Here is a 21,667-nt window from a genome sequence, read left to right as displayed (position 1 = left end):
TCTTATGAAACTTAGAAGGGAATCTTAGATGACATTTCTAGTAGATTTATTTTACATGAGCAATACCAGAAGTATTGCTGAACTAGTTTTCATGATTTTCCAATCCCTTTCCAGAGTCAATGTTTTTGCAATGGTAACAGTGTTTAGATTAAATTCATTTTAATAAGTTGTTTCCTGATACATACTTATAACACATATTATATGAAAAACTGGAACTTGAGGCAAGTTCTTCCTTTAACAAACTTTATTTATTAACTTGCTTTTTTTGGTTTGGTTTGTATTGGTTTGGTTTGGTTTTAAAAAAGAGGATAATGGCATTCCAAACCTCTCTGGAACTAAAATATTGAGGCACATGCTAAAACATTTTATCTTAGGCCACTAATCCATGGCATGTTTTTCCAAAGACAAAAATTGTACTCAGCTTTCAACACCTTCTTTTATTTTTCTTCTAATTCAAAATTAAATAGGAGTCATGCTTCTAAATAGACTGAGTCCCACATCTCCTTCTACTCCCCTCCTGTTCCTGTCTTTTTTCATTCGCCAAATTCAAGTCTTGAAAATTCAAACATGAGAAGTGTCCAAAAGTTTCTTGGATTTTCTTCTGGGAACAACCAAGAACAATCAGTAGGAGAATTTCCAAATCCAAGTTGCAATCAGATTGTGAAATCACACAATGCTAGTGACAGGATGGATGTTTTCTTGTGTTAACGTCTTCCGAGCTAGAATGAGCCTACATCTTCACTTAAAATGTCATCTATGGTTTGATCATATTTTTATTGAATAAATTACTTCATAAGTGCCTGAAAATTACATAGAAAATGTAGCAAATGCCTCATTCTGAGCATCAAATTTCCTCAATGGCAATATTTCCCCCTACATGTTTCATATCCTTTTTTAACCAAAGGAACATCACAGAAGCAATCACACATGTTCTTCAAAACCAAACTCTTAACTCCTTCACTCATTGTTGCCCACAATCTTGCAGTTGTTGTATGTCTATCTTTTTAGAAAAAAAACTACACTTACCTCATATCCACATTTCAGTGGTGTATGTAGTCCTTCAAATGTTAAGGATTCTGACATTCATAAGGTTCATCTTCTTGCTGCTGAAACAGAATTTTCTGTGAACTTTGATTCTGTTTTCTTTACCATTGACATTGTTAAGATATAACTAGTTTCCATTTATTGGTTCTATCTGCTGGGAGCAATTGTTAAGAGTTTGTAGAGTTTCTTCATAACATAAATGTAGGGGTGATATAAAAAGCATACCTTTGCCTTCCCTAGATACTGACAAATTGCTCTCTCCAAGATGGGTTGCACCAATATGCCTGTCCTATCCATTTCTCCTCATTTTTATAATCACCAGGATTGTCAAATCATCAAATTTAGACAATTTGATGAGCGTAAAATTAAATATTCTTATTATTTTAATGTCATTTTCACTGATAAACCAATCTCACATCTGAACAACTCATTCATCATCTGCTTGTGTGATGCATTTCTTACACCATATCATGAATTTTAGCAGATCTTAATTTGTGCCTCTGTCGACTTCTGCCCCGATGCTCTGATACTATCTGTATGTCTCATACAAAATCTGAATATCCGGCAAATAAATTTCCACACCCTTCCACAAAACATTCTGTTCATTCAGTTATTCCTGTCATAAATTTGAGATGATCGTATCATATCTCCTAAACTCTTGTGCTGGAACTAGACTGTTATGTATTAAAGTTGTGCATTAATCCCAAGAGAACACAGTTTCTTACTTGTAGGCATGGCCTATTGATTTGTTTGCACTAGTCTTCAGTCAAGCTTTATACTTTTCTTCATGAGCATTTGTGCTTGTTATATGAAACTCACTTTAGGTATCTGGTAAGTTTTGTTATTGTCATTGGTACCTTTTGAAAACAGGAAATATCCTATTCTAAGAAGTCACTGCCGGGTAGAAACATTCACTCTTTTTTAATATTTATCTTGTATGTTGCAACTTAACTCTATTAGTTCTTACAATATGTAGATTTTCTTGGATTTTTTTTTACAACTATATCCTCAGAAAACAGCTTTAAGTTTCCTTTTCAGTACTTATCCTTCTTATTTCTCTTTCCCAATCTGTTACTTGGAGTAGGGTTTCCAGTGCAGCAGTGAATGTAAGCAGATGAATAAGGCCTTCTTTCTGGTTCCTGACTTTCAAAAGGAATGTGGTAAAAGTTTACTGTTAAGTGGAACAGTATTGTGTATCATTTAAACATATCCTATGTTATGCTAGTGAAATCCCTCTATGTTCCTATTTTTATCATTAATATGTGATTTTTTCCATTAATTAATGAATAAATTATTATAGTGAAAATGTTCAGAGAAATATTTTTGGGCCAACCTAACATTCTATTATTGAGAAAACAGCGTTTGTTCATTGTGTATTTTGCCAGTTTTATTAGATTTAATTTTCTTTTTAAAAATAGGGGTTTTGCACTTTTGAGATTGGTCATTTTTCTGCTTAAGATATAGAATTTTATGAGGTGATCACAGATAAATTAAGATCATGGTCTAAAGATTCCTTCTTCTTGTGGTTCTATTACCTTTTACCTTATGTTTCTGTAAGCTGTATTATGAGGTGTGTGTATTGGCTTAAATTTCCAATCTTGCTAGTACAGTGGTTCTCAACCTTCCTAATGCTGTGACCCTTTAACACAGGTCCCCATGTTGTGGTGACACCTGACCATAACATTATTTCATTGCTGCTTCATAGTAATTCCGCTCCTGTTACGAATTGTAGTGTAAATACTGATGTGCAGGATGTCTGACATGCCACCCCTAAGGGGGTCATGACCCACAGGTTGAGGACCACTGTTCAAGTAAGTTTCACACTTTCGTTGTTAGTTTTGATATCTTCAATCTCCCGTGATTCCCTTTATCATAACATCTGTTTTTTGAATGACGCTAGCATTGTTACTCTCTTTCGGGTAGTGAACTTCTTGCCCTCACTTTCTACTGTTCTGTCACCATGATTTAGGTGTGAATGAACAGCTAGATTTCTGTTGGCCATGTCCAACTGAGATTGCTGTTTTTGCTATTCTTTGGGATATCCATTTTCCTCTCATTTAATGTATTCTTTCTTTATTTTCTCTTTTGCATTCTGAATCATACGAATGAGTCGGTTCTGTAATAACCATTACAGGTACTGATTGAGATCCTTGCCAGATAGCTGATCGTATGTGAGGCCTCCAAGTTTGGAGACAGTCCCCCCACCTTCCAGGAAGAACAGGGGTGGGTGGGCAAGTTCCTAGAAATCTCACTCTGCTGTAATTGGAAGGAATAATTGTGCCTTGATTTGGGATGTTCAAAACACAGAGCAGCTCTGAAATTACACCTCTTAAGAGAGGGGCTAATCCTCAGAAAGGTTCCTGCCATGCCATTTCCCAAAAGAGACACCGTAAGATATCTTTGTAAGCCCAATCCTTTTTCAGGGAAATTACCCATCCGTCATTCTGCCACTTCTATTACTGAGTAACACTTTACAAGGAGTTTGTAGTTTCTCTCTCATATAGGGATATAGATGGGAAGGCAGAAACCAGGAAAGCAGAGGCGGGGAGGAAAAGAGCAATATGGATGGCCAAATATGAACAAAGTACATATGCATATGTACTTTGACATACATACATATGTGTCAGAATGAAGTGTGTTGTTTTGTATACCAAGTGAAAATACTAATACTAATACTAATACTACTACTACTAATAATAATAATAATAAGGAAGTTTTCTGAATGAGCATTTTGTGTCAGACACTATGCTAGGGTGAGTAGGTGGTATGTGGGGTCTTGGGTCTTGTAGTTCAATAGGAAAATCAAAGTAACCTCTGTGTCCCAGGTCTCTGCAAAACAAGGCACTTTTTTTGAGACAGGGATCTCTGTGTAGCTTGGCTGTCCTGGACTCGCTTTGTAGACCAGGCTGGCCTTGAACTCACAGAGATCTACTAGTCTCTGCCTCGCAGGGTGCTGGGATTACAGGTGTGCACCGCCTGGCGAGGATGCAGCTTTTTAAGAAGGAGCAAGTCCAATCATTCTGACAGGAGGATTTACCCAAATTTCTTTGCACTTTGTGTCGCTTTGCAAGAAAATCAGGATTTGCATGAAACTAGTAGTTCTGAAGCACACTTCCACTTAAGTACTCTTCCTCATGTTTTTTTATTAATAATCTAGTCGCCCTTTTTATACCATTATCCGAAGTCCATTTGTGCTGAAATGGAAGTCCTATAATAGGAGGTTTCAGGTGACTTTATAAAAAACTCCCTCCCCCCAAAAATGTTCTCTTTCTACTTCACAGGGCCTGAGAGCTGGAGATGTAAAGGATTGCTTTGAGAATGCTGGCATGTACCCTTAGGAACATACTGGGATTTGCTCTGATATTAGCAAAAGGCCTTGCAGGCAAAGGTCAAATGGATTTGCACTAAGAACTTAGCTGATTAACAAGTGATAAACCTGTTTGCCAGTCTTCCATTACACTCACAGATGGTGTTTGCCCAGCTTTTATTTTCAATGGAAAATTCTCAAATTTCCCAAAATGATAAAAGACATTCTGCATTTGGGAAATAACTGCAGATGTAAATGGCCTGAGAGGAGAAAAAACACAGCTGTTCCATGCCTCCTGTTTACTACTTGCCTTGCTGGAACTTCTCTGATCTTAGTGTATAATTGAAAAGAGAATGCCTCATCTGCCCAAAGAGGAGGGAGAAGAGAAAAAACAGTTGTCTCCTAAATGTTTTACAATCCAGAAGCAGCATCTATTTAGCTGGTATTCTACAATGAACACTGGGCAAGATTTGGACCTGATACTCCAGGTTACTCTCAGGGTGAGGGAGAAATTTTCCTACATGGACTCTCTCTCCCTATCCTCCCAGAATCAATGGGCATTATTTAATTCTACAGAAATCAAATGACAAACATCTTGAAAACTTGATGCTATCTTACTGGCATACATATAAAATGTACATACATGTTGACCTAGGATCCTTTCTTCAAAGAATTTGTTCAAAGGAGGGGAGGGATTAAGTGCACACAACTCTGTGTGCAAAGATGGTGCAGAAGGACATATTAAATAAGATATGGAGTCTTGCAGTAAAGCATAATTGCCAGTGTTATCCCTACAGTAAGAGGCTGAACAAACTGGAATTGATTACTTTCCTTGAACCCAGCAGAGAAGTAAAGTTGAAATCGTCATCCTGAAACTTAAGAGAGACAAGTGATTCCTAACGAGTACAGCCAAGGTCTTATCTAAAGTGGAAGCCACTGGGTCCGTAACTAGCAGGAACGTTTAATTTGTGTGGAGAGACTCTGAGAGGTTAGATATGGACTAACAGAAAAAGAGAGTCTCCGGCAGTCACCATTAGGATACTTCCTAAACTTTTAATTGTCTTGTCTATTAAAACATCCCTGGGTTGTCAAGGTTTAGATCAGCTTGTTCCTTCAGTTCAGCAGGGATCTGCTCTCCAGGGAGAATGACTTGGCCAAAGCCCTATATTGGAAGAACATTCTGCAGTACCCTCTACCATTCTGACGCAACTAAGGTAGAAAACAACAAAACAAACAAGTAGCAACAACAAAAGATTCAAACAGTAGACTGATGCTGGCAAAGGGGAAAACCCTGTTCTTTTGTATTGTTTTGTTTTGTTTCTTAAGTTATTCTATCAGAAAAGTAACTGTGAAGTTGCAGTCCAGAGACATGCAGCTACTGGAAGACTGAAGTATAATCATAAGAGTCCAGGACAACAGTGAGTACCTATAGCTTTATAGTTAAAAGAGCTGCCAGGCTGTAGAGATGGCTCAACAGGGAGCAGTTGTCACAAATGTTGAAGACCTGAGTTTAATCCCCTTGCAGGAAGAGAACCGACTCCTGCAAGTTCTTCTTGGCCTCCACATGAATGACATGCACATTGACATGCACACACACTAAATAAGAGAAATAATTGTTTTTAAAGACCTGATGCCTGCAATTCTAGTAAAAGAAAGATTCTGAGGGCAAGTCAATGGCAGGAGGAAATACAACAGCAAAGATATAATCCATCACTGAAGGCTCAGGCAAAGGCAACAACTTACATAGTGCTAACACTGTCAAAGTCAAATGAAAACAAAACACAGTCAAGAAATTTTGGAAGTCCCGTTCTTAAGCTATGGAAAATATTACATAGATTCCCATCTCACAGTAAGGGTCTCTTTGCCTCAAAAAGAGTCACAAAGGATTTTAAAGTGTTAAGTTGGAAAATATCTGAGGAGACAAAACAAATATAGGAGCCAGTCTTAGATATTATGCAACTATCACCATTATCAGACAATTTTAAAAATTTGTGCTTAATATGTTAAGTACTTCAAAGAAGAAAGGATATATATCATGTCAGATGCATATTATAATGAGGGGAAGAAACTCTAAAAGAGAATCAAGAAAGTGCTAGAAGTCAAAAGTGCTATAACAGAAATGAGCAGTGCCTTTAACTGACTCTGAAGACTACATTCATCTAAAGAGGGAATCAATGCATGTGAGCACATGTCTAGAAATTTCCCAAACCGAAATATAATCAGAAAAAGCAAAGCGGGGAGGGGACATCAAATCTTCAAAGAACCAGGGAGTAATTTCAAAAGGTGTAACATAGTGTAATTAAAATTTCAGTAGGAAAGAACAAAAGAGAGTATTTGAAATAACAGTTGCTACCATGGTCTGAGTGTTCATCTTATGGCCCCTGAGATTTGGATAGTAAAGTCTTCCTCCTCGAGGTGGTGCTCTGTGCACGGTTGGTAGGAGGACTACATCCTAGAAAGGCATTCTTCTGAGACTAGTGCCTTTAGGAGGGAGATCCTAAGGAGCCTGCTTGCCCTGCTTCTGTGGAAGGATGTATGGAAATAGCCATGTGTGAGGACCACGGCCTCATCGTATACAGAAGCCTGTTGACACTGTTTCTTGGACTTTGTAGCCTCCAGAACAGTGAGAAATATTTTTCTTTTTCATAAGGTAGTCTCTTTCACATCAGCCTACATGAGCTAAGACAGTAGCAAAGAACTTTCCAAAAGGCAATAAAATACATAATGGAGTATTATAAAAGAATCTGAGAAAAATGGCTCAGATCTTTCTTCTGTATGAAAAGTTGAATTATGGGTAGTTTACTAAATTGCATTAGTATGAATACAAATGTGTACTCCTGTATTTGATAAAATTTGCTCTATGCCCTAAAATTTATCTAGTTTAAATAAAATTTATCTAGTTTAGATAAATTTCTGTAGGATGCAGAAAAGAATGTATACTCTGAACTCTGGGTGTTACAGTCTTTAGCCAGCTGTTAAGTCTACTTGAACTACAATTTCATTTAACTCTGATGTGTTTCTGTTCATTTTTTTTTCCTGGATGACATATTATCTGGTAATGAAAGTAAGGTGTTAAAATCATGCCATACTATTAATGTATCAATTATACTTCGTTTAAATTGTCTGATAATGGCAATACCTGTGTACTTTCAAAAACTAATAGCATTGTTTTCTACAACTGGGTGTGCTGAACACTGGTGTCTGTATATTTATAATCATTATATAATCTTGATAGATTGGTTCCACTTTCCATATAAATTATGTGAACTTTCTTATCACTTCTCACTAGTTTTGTTTTAAAGTAGGCTTTGTTAGAGTGAGTGAGTGGGGATTCTCCTCCGTTCTATCAGCTAGGGATATCTTTTCTACACTTTTTGGCTGTGTTTTTCTTTGCCAATTAGATACATATCTGGCAGGCAGAAAACAATCAAATCACTTTCTTGTGTTGTTTGGAGAGGGGTTGTTTTTTTATCAAATACTGGTCTGGGTCACTTAATTGGAAACTTGATATCATTAACAGCAGAGTAAAAACTGGAAGATACATACTAACTCCTGCCACTTGTTGGTTATTATGTAATATTTGGTCCTTTCCTGTCTTCATTGGCTTATCTACTCTTTTAATGAGATGTGGTCTTTCCTATATTTACATGGCTGTGAAAGACTTTGAGCACCACAAATAAAGATGAGCAGGAAAGGGAGAAGAACCATGGTGTATCATAGTTAAAACACTAACCAAACGGAATGAGGAAAGACTGTGAAAGCTGCAAGAGAGAGCACCATGTTACATATAAATCCACTTGTCTAGGGTTCTTGGCATGTCTTGGACCTACATGTCTGTATTTTCCCCAAGATTTCAGGCATTCTTTTCTATCATATTTAAAATGTTCTGTTTCTTTAGTTTGTACCTAGTCTCCCCCTTTTTCTCATCCTATGATTCACACATTTGGCCTTTTAATGGTGGTCCAGAAGTCTTGCAGTCTGTTTTTTTACTTTCTTAATTTTCTTTATTATATCTGAATATGTATGTTTGTCAGTCTTCGAGCTCTGATATTCTAGCCTCCAGCTGATCCACTTTACTGGTGAAGATTCAATTGAGTTTTTAAATGTCATTTATTAATCTTCTCACTTCTGAAATTTCAATTTGTATTTTTTATTTTCTAGCTCATGTTGAATTCTTTCATATGCATAATTTTCCTCCTTATTTTACTCAGTGGTATATTCATATTTTACTAACTCATTGGGTGTTAAGACTTCTTTAAATCTGTTGATGATTTTTATTACCCTTTTCCATTTTGGCTATAATTTCATCCACTTAGCTAGCCTTAAAATCAGTTATTGTGGAAGTCTTTGCTCTTTCAAGGGGTTATGCTGCCTTGTTTTTCCTATTTCTTATATTTGCACATTGGAATTTGTACATCTGCGTGTGGTTTATGGGCAGAGGCAGTTGTGGTCATTGTCCCATATTCAGTTTCTCAGGCACAAGATGGGGTGAACCACAAGCCTTCAGCCAGTTATGTCTAGTTTCCATCACTCAGCTGCGCTTGGGGCAGGGAAGCCACATAGGGATTCGATAACCAATGCCTTTACCGTGTTCCACCCTTTGGGTCTCTGACTTTTGGTTAACTCAGCTCTCATAGACAATCACTTGCCCCCTTGTAGACTCTGGTAGTTGTCATCATTGATTGATGACCCCTATTGAGAAACAGCCTACCCTGTGATTCCTACTGATTTCCCACTGAAAGGAGCCCCCTGTGGTTCTGACTCCGTCTCTCTCCTATAATTAGACTGGCTCTCCAAGCAAACACAAAGTGGATCTGCGCCTGGCCCTTCCTGGACGATTCCATAAACTGGACAATGCAGGGAAATTTGACTGCTGAAGCTGCAGATCCAAATAGGAACCCTCAAAATGGGTTCCACCACCATCGTGACCAAATGCTGAGAACAAGACAGAATTTTCCCAGTGCCAAAAATCTATACAGTCTCCAGGATGCCTGCCTGGTTAGACTCCAGATGTGCTTGGTGATGAGATCAGTGTTAATTGTGTTTTCTGAGAAGCTCATGTTTGCCTTCTTTTAGGCAGCCTCTGACTTCTGCCACCCAGCTTCACATGGGTATATCTCTGTCTGTCTGTCTCTCTCTCTGTCTTTTTCTGTGTGTGTCTCTCTCTCTTTCTCTCTCTCTATCTCTCTCTCTATCTCTCTCTCTCTCTCTCACACACACACACACACACACACAAACCAGTGTTGGGTGTTTTTTTTTTTTTCACTCTACAAGGCTTTATCTGTTCACAATTGTAACTCAAGTGTGTTTTCTGAAGCTTTAGCTTTCTGTCTCCTTAGTCCCTGCTCTCTGCAGCCACCACAGTGCCCCACGTGGCCACGGAAGCGGTCTTTCTCTCCATCAGTCCTGCTCTAGAAAACTTCTGGTAGCTGCTGAAACTTGAGTGCCTTCCTGACCTCAGCCTCTTGAAGAGTACCTGCCAACTGCTCTTCAGTCACCTGCTCTTGCACCAGAGACGCAGGTGACCACAGGAAGTTATTACCAGGAGGCTGTGTGTCTCCTATTCCTTCACAATTTTCTAGGCTCGGGTGTGCCTTAAGTGTGCTTATCTGTCTGCTTAAGAAAACACATTTTTTGATCATCAGAATAATCCCACCTTTAAATTAAAAAATAAGTCATAATCACTCACTTCTCCAGAAGTTGTTCAAATGTACTATTTTGCTTCTCACTCTGGAAAGTTCCTCATGTTGGGCACTTGACCAAAACCTCAAATCCTACACAATGTCCCCAAAAAATTCCAATCACGAAAACTGTAGTTTATAGTGTTCCCAAACAAAATAACCAATAGTGCGGAAGAGGATCAGAACATAAGCCACACTTCGGGGGAGTCAGCACCTAATGCCCCACAGTCCGACAGCACGGCAGACATTGAGCCAAGAAGAAATGCCGTGCCCACTGCCCTCACTGATGCACCGTCCTGCCGCGCTTGATTGGCTGCTCCCGAAGGCCCTCAAAACATAATGGGCTGGGGCTGAGATCCCAGCAGGAGATCACAATTTGTATTGAAATTATACCAATTCTGTCCTTACCTTGCACCATTGCTTCCTGTGGGCATTTTAAGTAAAACATAATTTCTTGAGTGGTATTGAAAGATATGTCAGAGCCAATTGCCTTTTTTGTTAGGAGCGAGTTGGACATAAGAAATGGAGCTCGGGGGGAGAGTGTGGAGGCTAAGGGAAGAGGCCAGGAAGAAAAATAGAAGAAAAACACGGGTGGTAGTTGGCCTGCTTCTGCAACTTGGTTAGAGACTCTGGCACAGTTTCTCATGATAAGATAATCTCCAACGCTGGAAAAGATGGCTCAGGGATTAAGAATGTTTGCTGTTCTTCCAGAGGACCACAGTTCTGTTCCCAGCACCCATGTAGGATCACTTACTATGGCGTATAATCCCAGCTTCAAGGGATCCAACACCCTTTTCTGACCTCCATGGGCATCTGCACATACTTATCACCCTCTCACACACATACACCTAAATAAAAGTAACCAAAAATAAATAAATAAAAAGAAGACAGCCTCCAAAATAGTAGGCTATCTTTACCTTGGAGTTGTAAGATGGTAAAACTAGCAAAGAAGAACCTGAGGAAAACTCAAAGAGGGATCAATAATGTCTACTTCAAACCAATTCTGAGATAATATTTGAGGAAGAGAAAACATTGTAAACCTAAATTAGAGGAAAGATGCCATAAAGCAGAAAGGCTAAGGCAGATAAAGCACTCGGGGCAGTCCCCTCCATCCTCCCTGTTAGTCCTCTCCTACCTTGGTGAAAACATCTCTCTTAATAAAGATTTGCTGTTCTTTCTTTGTGTGCATGTTTCTCACTGAACAAGTGGATGAGAACAGAGGACAACACTTACCACAGCACTTTCTGCAAGATGGAGTGAGACCATCTGCCCCACCTCTTTGCCCTCCCCAACTTTAATTGTTTGTAGCTGCCTCTCATGTAGGTACTGCTATAAAATAAATAAATAAATAAATAAATAAATAAATAAATAAATAAATAAATAAAAATAAAAATTAAAAAAAACATTGACACCCACTTTTAAATGGCAGAAGCCTGGAAGAGATGGTCTCATAGCCAGCTGGTTGCATCATGAAGTTATGATTCTGAATGGGAATAAAATAAAAAGAATTACTGCACACTTCATACATGTACATAAATCAAAAATGTGCGTGGGCTGAAGGTGCAGCTAAGTCGTATATCATTTGTTTAGCCAGCTCCAAGGCGCTGTGCTTGACCCTCAACACAACAAATAACAACAACAGTATTGTCACTATTAATAATACTTCTCACATGAAAATGCATTCATCCCAAATAATACACATGCCCACAAAAATCTATAATTATAATAAATAGTTGCCTGTAGAGATTAGAGTTAAAAGGGGGTGAAACTGATAAATGAGAATTTAAGAAATTAAAAATATTATGGAAAACAATCACTCTCACTCCACAACTGTCAACACCTTGCTCCATTCAAGCAACTAAAAGAATCTAAGTATATCCAGGGCTTCACAGTGAATGCCTCTTTCCCTGTTGCTCATGTCTTTTCTTTATCACTCCACTTTTTTACTTTGTAATACTGGGTTGAACCCAGGTCCATGTCTATGATAGACAAGCACTCTACCAGCCCTCTTTTATTTTTATTTAAAGCAAGGCCTCACTACATTGCACAAACTAGCCTCAACTCACTATATAGCCTAGATGGGCCTTCAACTTGTATACTTCCAAACTTAGCCTCCCAGGTAGGTCGGATTACAAGCATGAGCATTACATCCAGTTAAATCAATTTCTTCACGCTGATCCCCCTCCTGTCTTTCTTATCGACATTCCTAGTTTCTCAATCCTTGACCCCTTCAAATAAATCCTTGTCTTTCTTCCATTACCTTTCTCAACGCTGTGACAGAATACCTGATAGAAACAACTTAAGAGGGGAAAGATTTGGTTTGGCTCATGGCTTAAGAGAGTCCAGTTCATCCATCATAGTGGGGAATGCATATGTGAAGGCTGGACTTTGGTCTGGTCCAGTAGGAGGAAGTTTGTTATTAAGTGCTCCAAAGCAGGAAATGAGAGAGCCTGGGTGAGAAGTAAAATCAATCTTCACTCTCTTCATCATAATTCTGCAATATATGTTCCATGGATGAAGGTTTAATAATCTCCCAAAAAGTGCCAACAGCTGGAGAGCAAGCATTCAAATACATGAGGTGGTTAGGGATATATTTGACATTGAAACCTAACACTTTTGGGCCTTTGAGGCTTATTGCTGTTTCATAGAGCAAAATCAGTCTGGTCAAACTTCAAAAGTCCCCAGTTCTGCAGGGCTGGAGAGATGGCTCAGTGGTTAAATGCATTGGCTGTCCTTCCAGAGAACCCTGGTTCAATTTCCAGCACCCACATGGCAGCTCACAACTGTCTGGTCTATAACTCAAATTCTAGTGGATCCAACTCTCTCACACAAACAAATGTACATAAAAATAAATATAGTTTTAAAAAGTACCCAGTTATAAAACTGAAATAACCAGCAATTTTTTGTAATTCAGACAATCTCTTAACAATATGCCATATTGATTACAAAAAAAAAAGTTAGACTTCTAATGTACAGTGGCATATAGTAAGCATTCCTGTTCCAAAATGGATGTGTGCGGACATAGAGAAATAAAAGACCCGACCAAGGCAAGGCATAAGCCAAATCCTGAAGCTCCTTGTCCAGCATCTGAATTACAATTGGCCTGACTAAGCCCATGCCACCTGAGGCAAATGTGAGCTCTCTTGGGCTAGCTCCACTCCAGTCCCTGAAGATTTCCATGGTGTCCACGTGTTTGTGATGGCTTGAACATCCAGGGGTCTCCGCTTCAACATATTTTCCACCTGTACAACTTTGGCCAGTGGCCTAAGATGGCCTTGTTACAGGGACTATGACAGGTAGCACATGTCCATGCCTCGAGCTTCCATGAGCCTGTCACTCATGGCTGCACAACAGTTTGCATAAATGGCAACACATCCTGCTGCCAGCTTTAGATGGAGTCTATTCCCCCTTGGAGCTTTAGATGGAGTCTATTCCGCCTTGGAGCTTGACTGCTTTGGTCTTGGGGGCTTACACTTCTTTATCAGGAAGAACATTTATCTAGACAGTGATGTTGGAGCAGGATGTTCCTAGAGCAGCGGCTGCTAACCTGTGGGTCACAAGCCCCACAGGCGTCACATATCAAGACATCCTGAATACCATCTGTCTACATTATGATTCATGATACTAGCGAAATTACAGTTATGAAGTAGCAATGAGAGTATTTTTTTGTATGGGGGGGCGGGGATTCACCACAACAGGAGGAGCTGTATTAAAGTGTTCCAGCATTAGGAATGTTGAGAACCACTGCCCTAGAGAGAAGTGTTGCCTTCAAGACACCACTTCTCTTATCTAGGCAGAATGCAAGCTATCTCACTGATTGCACTAATATCTTTCACAATTAACACTTTGTCCACAGTCACTTTCTGTACAACTATAAAGTTACACTTCTTTTATCACCAAAATTGTACATTTTTTACATCTTTCAGCTCCACTTTCTTTCCCAGTTTCTCACTGTAAATTAGTCTAAAGTCGTCTGTGATAACTGTGGCACAGCCTGGCTACTGTGCTGTGTGGAAATTCTCTCTCCCAAAAAAATTATCCCATTAATTTTTAATTCAACCTCATACAGATCTCAGAGCATAAGTAGAACAAAGCCAGATTCTTTGCTAAAATATAGCATGAATGACCTCAGTCTCACTTTCCAACTTTGTCCTTGTTTTCCTCCAAAACTTCATGGGTACTGCCCATGTCCCATTCCCATTCTGACTGCTACCACCACAGCCGTTTAGGTTTTGCTGACAACATTCTGGGGCTGCTATAGTCCACAAGTCCAAACTGTTCCACATTCCTCCCACCATGCAATTCTAAAGGGCTACAGGCCACATGGTCAAGTGTATTACAGCCGTGGCCTCCACTTCTCAACCAGTTTGCTGTATCGGATGCTTTTCTTGTCACTCTGCCTGAAAACCTGGCAAGAGCAAGTTGGGGGCGGGAGGAAGGACTTATTTTAACTCATTGTTTGAGAGAGTACAGTTTATCATGGTGCCGACAGGAATGTCATGGAGGCTGAATCAGATCAGCCCATGGGCAGATGTGCTTGTTACATGGCGCTGAGGGAAGAGCACAGCTTAGGATGTAAGCATAGTCGACCAAACACTCACAGGATCCATGCCAGTGTTCCCATATCTGCTAACTAGCTTCCATGTTTAAGAGGTCCTGTAACCTCCCATAGCAGTACCACTAGCCAGGGGCCAAGTATTAAAACACATGAACGTGTGAGAAATATTTTATACACGATACGATTTTGGATATAAATGTTTATATCCAAAGTAACTTTGCCACTGCCCTTTTGCAGAGCAATTCACTCTGGTGGGCCTGGGGTGGAATGCAAGGCTTACAAAATGAGCCCCAGTGAACTTAGTTTTGTTTTGTTTTTTCAATCCCTTCTTTCTCCCTTACCCTCTTTTTCCTTTCCTTCCTTCCAAACTCTTTTTGCCACCCTTTCTCTCTCGGCTTGTCACCTTTAACCCTTCTCTACTTCTCTCCTCATTTTCCTCACCATCTAAGGCACCATTCCTAACAAAGTCAGACTCCAGGGTTTACCTAAGTCCATTTATAGTCTACAGTCTACAGTTCCCTTTATAAAGCCGCCTCCCTCTTCTAATAGCAAAGTCCAGCCGGTCAGTGAGCATTTGGAGCCCAACCTCCCACTGACCTGCTTCCTGCCAGAAAAGAGATGTCTCTAGCCTGGAGAAACCTGCAGAAAGCCTTCCGTCTGGAGACCTCTCTCAGAATCCTCCAGATGTGTTCACCCCTGAGCTGTGAGTGGAAACCATGGGACATGGGTCAGCAGAGGATCACTAGAAGGGGAAAGCCTGAACTCAGGAGCTGTTGCCTAGGATTTGAGACAATTCGAGCTGTGTGAGCACGGGATTTTTAAAGACACGCTTGTAATCACCAAAGGTTCTGAGCCTCTCTAACCCAGTGCTTTTGTTTCAGTTAGTATTTTATAATGGCCCCAATTTGTCCTGACATAAAATCAATTGATAATAAAACCTGATAATACTCAACCTAGAAATTACAATCTGCTATCTCTACTTTGATATAAAGAAGAAATCATAGGAAAATAAGTCAAAATAAGATGTAACATTAACTAGATAGATTCCTGGGGTTCTTATTTTAAAAGATATAGTTGTTCTCATATATACCCACTGCATACAGATGAGGTAAGATTCCCAAACACACACACACACACACAAACACACACACACACACACACACACACACACACACTTTTCCCATGGTCAACCAAGCCAGGACTAAACTAACCAGACTCTCACCTTCTGCTCATACCCTCCTCCCTCTGCAGCAAGAATAAGAAATTTGAGGAGATGTGAGGCAGCCAGATATATGAATATGCATAAATTATTCCATATGCCAGTGACCTTCACATGGACTTGTTCCCTCTAACCTCAACAACATACTCATTGGTTTTCTTTCTAAACACATAAGCTTAAACAGCCATCTGTTTCCATATTTATGGGCCATAGTGGAAACTTATGCCCACGTACTATACATGGATAGAAGATCCTTTTCCATTCCTCATCACTTTCGTATTTTCTATCTTTCCATTTTCCCTCCTTTCCTCTCCTGTAACTTCTCCCTCTCACCTCACAATTTTATAAAACAATGTATGCCCTATGCTTTTTTTAATTTGTGTGTGTGTGTGTGTGTGTGTGTGTGTGTTTGTGTGTGTTTGTGTGTGTTTGTGGAGGTGCACATTTGTTTACAGGTGTGGGTGTGTACATATATGAGGCCAGAAATCAATCATGGCTGTTGTTCTTCAGATGATGTCCACCGTAGGTTTATTTGTTTGTTTGTTCTTTGGTCAGTTGTTTTGGTTTTCGTTGTTTTGTTTGGTTTTGTTGATTCTTATCGGTCAGGAGTTCACTGAACAGGCTAAGACTGGCTAGCCAGCAAGCCTCATGGATCCATCTGCCAGCACTGGGACAAGTGTGTGCCATTGGGTCTGAGGCTTGAACTCCAAGCCTTATGCTTGCATGGTAAGCAATTTAATAACTGTGCTATCTCCCCAGTCTAATACATGTCTAATGCTTTAAATACTATTTTCTTTCATCTTCAGTTAAACTTGCAGTTGGGTCCTATTATATTGCCCCACAGATGAGGAGACAAATGACAAAAAAATAATTAAAAAATGTTGTCAGGGGCTGGAGAGGTGGCTCAGTACTTAAAAGCTCTTTTTTTCCCCCTTTCTTTTTTAATTAAAATTTTATTTTATTTTTATTAAATTTTTATATTAATTACACTTTGTATCCCAGCTGCAGCCCCTTCCCTCATTCCTTCCCAATCCCACCCTTTCTTCCCCAACTCCTCCCTTCCCCTCTCTAAATCCACTGATTTACTGCTCTTTTGCAAAAGACTAGGGTTCAGTTCCCAGCATCCCTGTGGCTACTCACAGCCATCATTAACTCCAGTTCCAGGAGATCCAATCACTTCTCCAGATCTCTGTGAGCACCAGATATGCACGTGGAGCACATATATACGTGAAGGAAAAACGTGCATAAAATAAGTAAACCCCAAAATTAAAATAAAATAAAAAAGAAATATGATCAAAAGTAGAAACACGTAAAAGCCAACTAGATTTAAAGCCAGGTGTTGTCTGGCTCCAAACCCAGAGGTCTTACAGTATCCTGTCTTTCTGGTCTTTCCAACCCTGTTAATTCCATTTTCTCAGACAGAGATAAATTATGCATAAACTCAGGAAAGAGAAGCTACACTGAACTTATGGAGTCCCTTTTTCTCCAAGCAAAGACTCTGGGATGGTGGAGCTGCCTTAGAGGTGATATGAGCATGGTGCCTAGAAAGCTTTTGTCCTGTTTCTTTCCTTTTTGAGCTTTTAGTTTTTATTTGACAGTAATCATTCCTGTTTTTACAGTACAGAGTGATAATGTGTTACATGTAAATAATGTGTCATGATCAAGTCAGGATGGTTATCACTCCCCCCCAGTTCCTTATCAGTTGTCATGTTTGGAGCCTGTGACCTCCTAGGGTTGTTTGGATAAGAATGGCTCCCATTGGCTCATACATTTGAACACTTAGTCATCAGAGAGTGGAACTGTTTGGGAAGGACTAGGAGGTGTGACTTCTTTGGAAGAGGTGTGTCATGGGGAGTAAACTTTAGGGTTTCCAAAGCCCATGACATGCCCAATGTCATTCTCTCTGCCTGCTGCCTGTGGGTCAGAATATAAAGCTCTGAACTGCTGGCCCAGAGCAGTAGAAGGATTCTCTCTGCCTGTCTGCTTTTTTTCATGATTGATCATTAACCCTCTGAAATTGAACGCAAGCCCCCAATTAAATGCTTTTTTTTTTAAAGAGTTTCTTTGGTCATGGTGTCTCTTCAGATCAGTAGAATAGTAACTAAGACACCTCCTCTTTTCTAGTTCTTTGTGACACATACAACAGGTTACTGTAACCCTGGTAACCCTACTGTGCCACAGAACACTAAAATCAGTTTCTGTTATGTGACTCACTTAGTTATCTTTCCTTATATCATTCCAGACTCTAGTATCTATTCTTCTGCATGTTTGTTCTTTCATGTAAACTATTTCAATTTTCATATTTGAAGAATATAAAGTCTTTCTTTTTCTCTGATTAACACACACTGCTCAGCATAATGTCCTTCAGTTTTGATCACTTTTCTACAAATGACAGAATTTTATTCTTTTATGGCTGAATAATATGTTATTATGCATATTCACCCCTTTGCCTTTGCTCGATCTTTCTATTTCTTCATCCATATAGGCACCTTTGCTGATCCCATGACTTTTCTAAAGTGAATAGTGTCATAGACATAAGCATGGAAGTTTCTCTTTAATATGCTGGTATACAACAAGAAATGGAACAGCTAAATAAAGTGGTAGGTCCGTCTTTAGGTTTTTTTGAGAAATTGCCATGCCGTTCACTCCGAATAGCAGCACATAAGAATGCCCTTTTCTCTACATTCTTAACAATATGTTAGTTGTGCTTACGTTTTTATACTAACCATTCTGACTGGCTATACCATACCAGTCAGTTATACCATACTGGTGATACCATACCGTCATCTCCAGTTGATGCTTGGAGGTCTTAATCAACTCACTGGGACTCCTACATAGAGCTCTATCAAGAAAACTATGGAAAAGTAATCTTCCAGACTCATGCCATTAATCCCTTTACTCCCTAGGCTTCTCCTGGCCTTCCAAACGCTCTTGAAGCCCTGCTGTCTACTTGCTTACCATGTACATATGTGTGTGCTTGTTTTTATTCATCCAAACACACCCACTGAACACTCTTCACACATGCATGGTATGTACAAAATATTCAAAACACTTGGGTATCTAAGTGTGTTCTAGCATTACAGACATAGTCACAGTGAGCAAGCAAAGTCCATCCTCGTATAACCCACAGGTGAGGCAGGAAAGGACAAGTAAACAGAACAAAAGAAAGTAAAGGAAAGAGAGATGGAAAACTAAAATGGGACATCCAGGGTACACAAGGAGATTATACGCTTTACATGTTTTCAGATGTGTAAATCCAGTAAAGTCCTCCCCTAATTCCTGCACGTTTACTTTGTGGCATTGGTACATGTAAATTATTTATCTTTACCTACCTTGATTCATATAGTCATTATGGTCTAAAAATAAATATATATAGTTATTGAAATCATTCATTTTCAATATAGAGTAGAAAATAAGGCTGGAGAGATGGCTCAGCCCTTAAAGGCTAGGCTCACAACCAAAAATAGAGTAGAAAATGCATTTTAAATACTTTCAGTCTTTGATTTCTGTAAATGTATTCAATGTATATTAGCCATCCACCATTGCCTCTATTCCACTCCCCTTAGTGTCCCCCACCACATTCCCTTCCCATGTCCGCTTTTTATTTTGTGTTGTTATTAATAATCTTGGGTCCAGTTAGTGCTGTACATAAGGTGTTCATGACCCACCTACCCAGTGGGTCATGAACACCTTACTAGAGGCCACGTTCTCACAGGATAGTGATTCTCTCTCCCTTGGCAGCCATCAGCTGCCTCCGATTGAGATGAGGCTGTGGAGTTCTTCCCTGACCTATGCTGGAGCTTTCACTGTGTTGATCATCTCAGTCAGATCACCGCAGCTTAAGTGGAAAATATGTTAAAGCTGCATCTTTTCTATCAGTTAAAGTTTCAAACTTCACATCATTTTCAGGTACATGGAACTTGTGCCCCAATGTCCTATTTCTTACACATTTTCTCTCACGCTAGGAGAATACACGGAACACAGGAACACAGGAGAACACATGGATGGTAAATTGTGTCCATTACACACTGAGAAACTCCCTCAAGCACTCCAGTCCTGAGAAGACTGCTCCTGGGGAAAAAATAATAATAAAGTTATCTTGAGTGGCAGAGCCTTCACTTGACCCCAGGACGATCTCAGTGAAGGTTCACTCCAGAAACGACTCTAACAAACACCCACCAGCCCCCGAAACAGGTAGAGGTCTTGCCATGTGAACAATCAACAGCAACTGCTTCTGTTTTACTGCAGAAAAAGGCTAGGTTGGAAGGCTGTGGGGGAAGGAAGGGAGTCTGAAATCATCTCCAGAACGTAATAAATAGAATTGGGCATGGAGAGAGGCTAAAGAAGGTAGGCCAGCCGGAGCCATGAATTCTAGAAGGAACTTCTCATGATTGCCTTGCTGGTGAGGGGTGCACATCTAGGATTAGTTATCCTGTCACTCCCCAGATGCAAAAGGTCAGAGACACAGGGGTGCTGTGGTCTCATGAGGGAGTGGGTAACACAGAACAAACAACAGCATGGTCTTCCCACTGTACAACAGTTTAAAAGGGACAAGAAAATCATCCTCCAGTCTGACAACTAGCAACTCGGGAGGTGGGGGGGCATGCAAAAAAATTTAACACTTTCTCCTCTGAGCAGCCTCCTCTGGTACCTTCTCCTCCAGATCCCAATGTAGCTTCAGCGGGCTCCCTTGGCAGATGGCATGTCATTCTGTCACTGTCTCAGTGCCAAGGTAGACGGATGATAAATCCCCCTTTCCTGAGTCATTGTCTGTCCTAAATATCAGATCAGATGGGAAATGGAATGCTTGTATTTAAAGTTACCTAAAAAAAAATGCTCTACAGAAATAAGACACAACCGTGTACTTGAGTAAGTCACACCCCACCAAGAGCACTGTGTTGTCAAGCTTCTGCAACCCTCATTTAATGTCAAGGGTGAAGGCTCCTGAAAAATACTCCTTCTTAGTTGACAAATGATTATAGATGTTAGAAAACCCTTTTCCCAAATCCCTCACCAAGAAAGGATTTCCTGAGCACGCCTAAACTCGCACAAAAGATTTATTTCTTTCACTACCTTGCCGTCTAGTTTTTCCCTCTTTAGGATCGTGGGTTTGAGGAAAGAAAACAAAGGTTAAGCAATTTGTCTGCTCTTGGAACCCTGAAAATTAGATAGTGGAAAATTAAATCTGTTTGCCCGCTTGGTATTTATTACATGAGTGGTAGTATTCTCTAAATTCAATTCCATTTTAATGTCTTGAGTTGTCTGTGTGAGATCAAGTGGGTGAGAACCATAGCTGCCATCTGTGTTTAATCTAAAAAGATAATATCAGATGAGTAAAAACAACAGATACATAAAATATATATCGTGAAAATACCAGTTCACAGACTTTGAATTCAGCACCTTTAACCCAACACCCTCCCCCACCTAATCCTTACACACACATACACTCACACACACACACACACACGTATTTATATATGTGTGTGTATACACGTATACTAGAACCAAAGTAAAGCTTCCCAATACCCCACTCTCATAGCACCCTCAAAACACAGGCTGTTTTATGCAAGGAAAGCAGGCAATTATTTCTGAAAATATATTGATTTTCATTTTTCTAACATAAAAAAAATAATTTATTTTTATCCATTGATTTTTATTATGTTTTGTGAAGTTTATTTATTGAGAGGTATAATATGACAAGACAGATTTTTCTGAGTATTATGTAGCTGTATTTCACTTATGGAAGTAAAATTATTTTTTAGTTTTGTTTACTTGATAACTTACCTCTTACCTCCCTCTATTCTTTACTTCCTTCTTCTTCTTCTTCTTCTTCTTCTTCTTCTTCTTCTTCTTCTTCT

At 39.5% G+C, this 21,667-nt stretch overlaps 2 protein-coding genes across 4 annotated transcripts in view; both read left to right on the top strand.

The window, feature by feature from the left end:
- Positions 1–11,210, top strand: part of Prlr (prolactin receptor) — a 199,129-nt gene extending 187,919 nt beyond the window's left edge. Inside the window, exon 10 of the mRNA XM_055601034.1 lies at positions 9,136–11,210. Within this exon, the coding sequence (XP_055457009.1) occupies positions 9,136–9,228 (93 nt within the window). The 3' untranslated portion in view covers positions 9,229–11,210. The remainder of the gene's footprint in view (positions 1–9,135) is intronic.
- A 3,952-nt stretch (positions 11,211–15,162) lies between these two features.
- Positions 15,163–21,667, top strand: part of Agxt2 (alanine--glyoxylate aminotransferase 2) — a 43,594-nt gene continuing 37,089 nt past the window's right edge. For all 3 annotated transcript variants that reach the window (XR_008719440.1, XM_055601057.1, XM_055601056.1), the window contains exon 1: positions 15,163–15,293. Coding sequence is in view for 2 of the 3 variants with exons in the window: in XM_055601057.1 (XP_055457032.1) it covers positions 15,209–15,293 (85 nt within the window). In the remaining variant the exon portion in view is untranslated. The remainder of the gene's footprint in view (positions 15,294–21,667) is intronic.

This window comes from Psammomys obesus, unplaced genomic scaffold (assembly GCF_907164565.1).
Source record: "Psammomys obesus unplaced genomic scaffold, mPsaObe1.curated_primary_1811, whole genome shotgun sequence".
Classification (NCBI taxonomy): domain Eukaryota; kingdom Metazoa; phylum Chordata; class Mammalia; order Rodentia; family Muridae; genus Psammomys; species Psammomys obesus.
The sequence above is the reverse complement of the archived record's forward strand: the minus strand, read 5'-3'. Positions and strand labels throughout refer to the sequence as shown.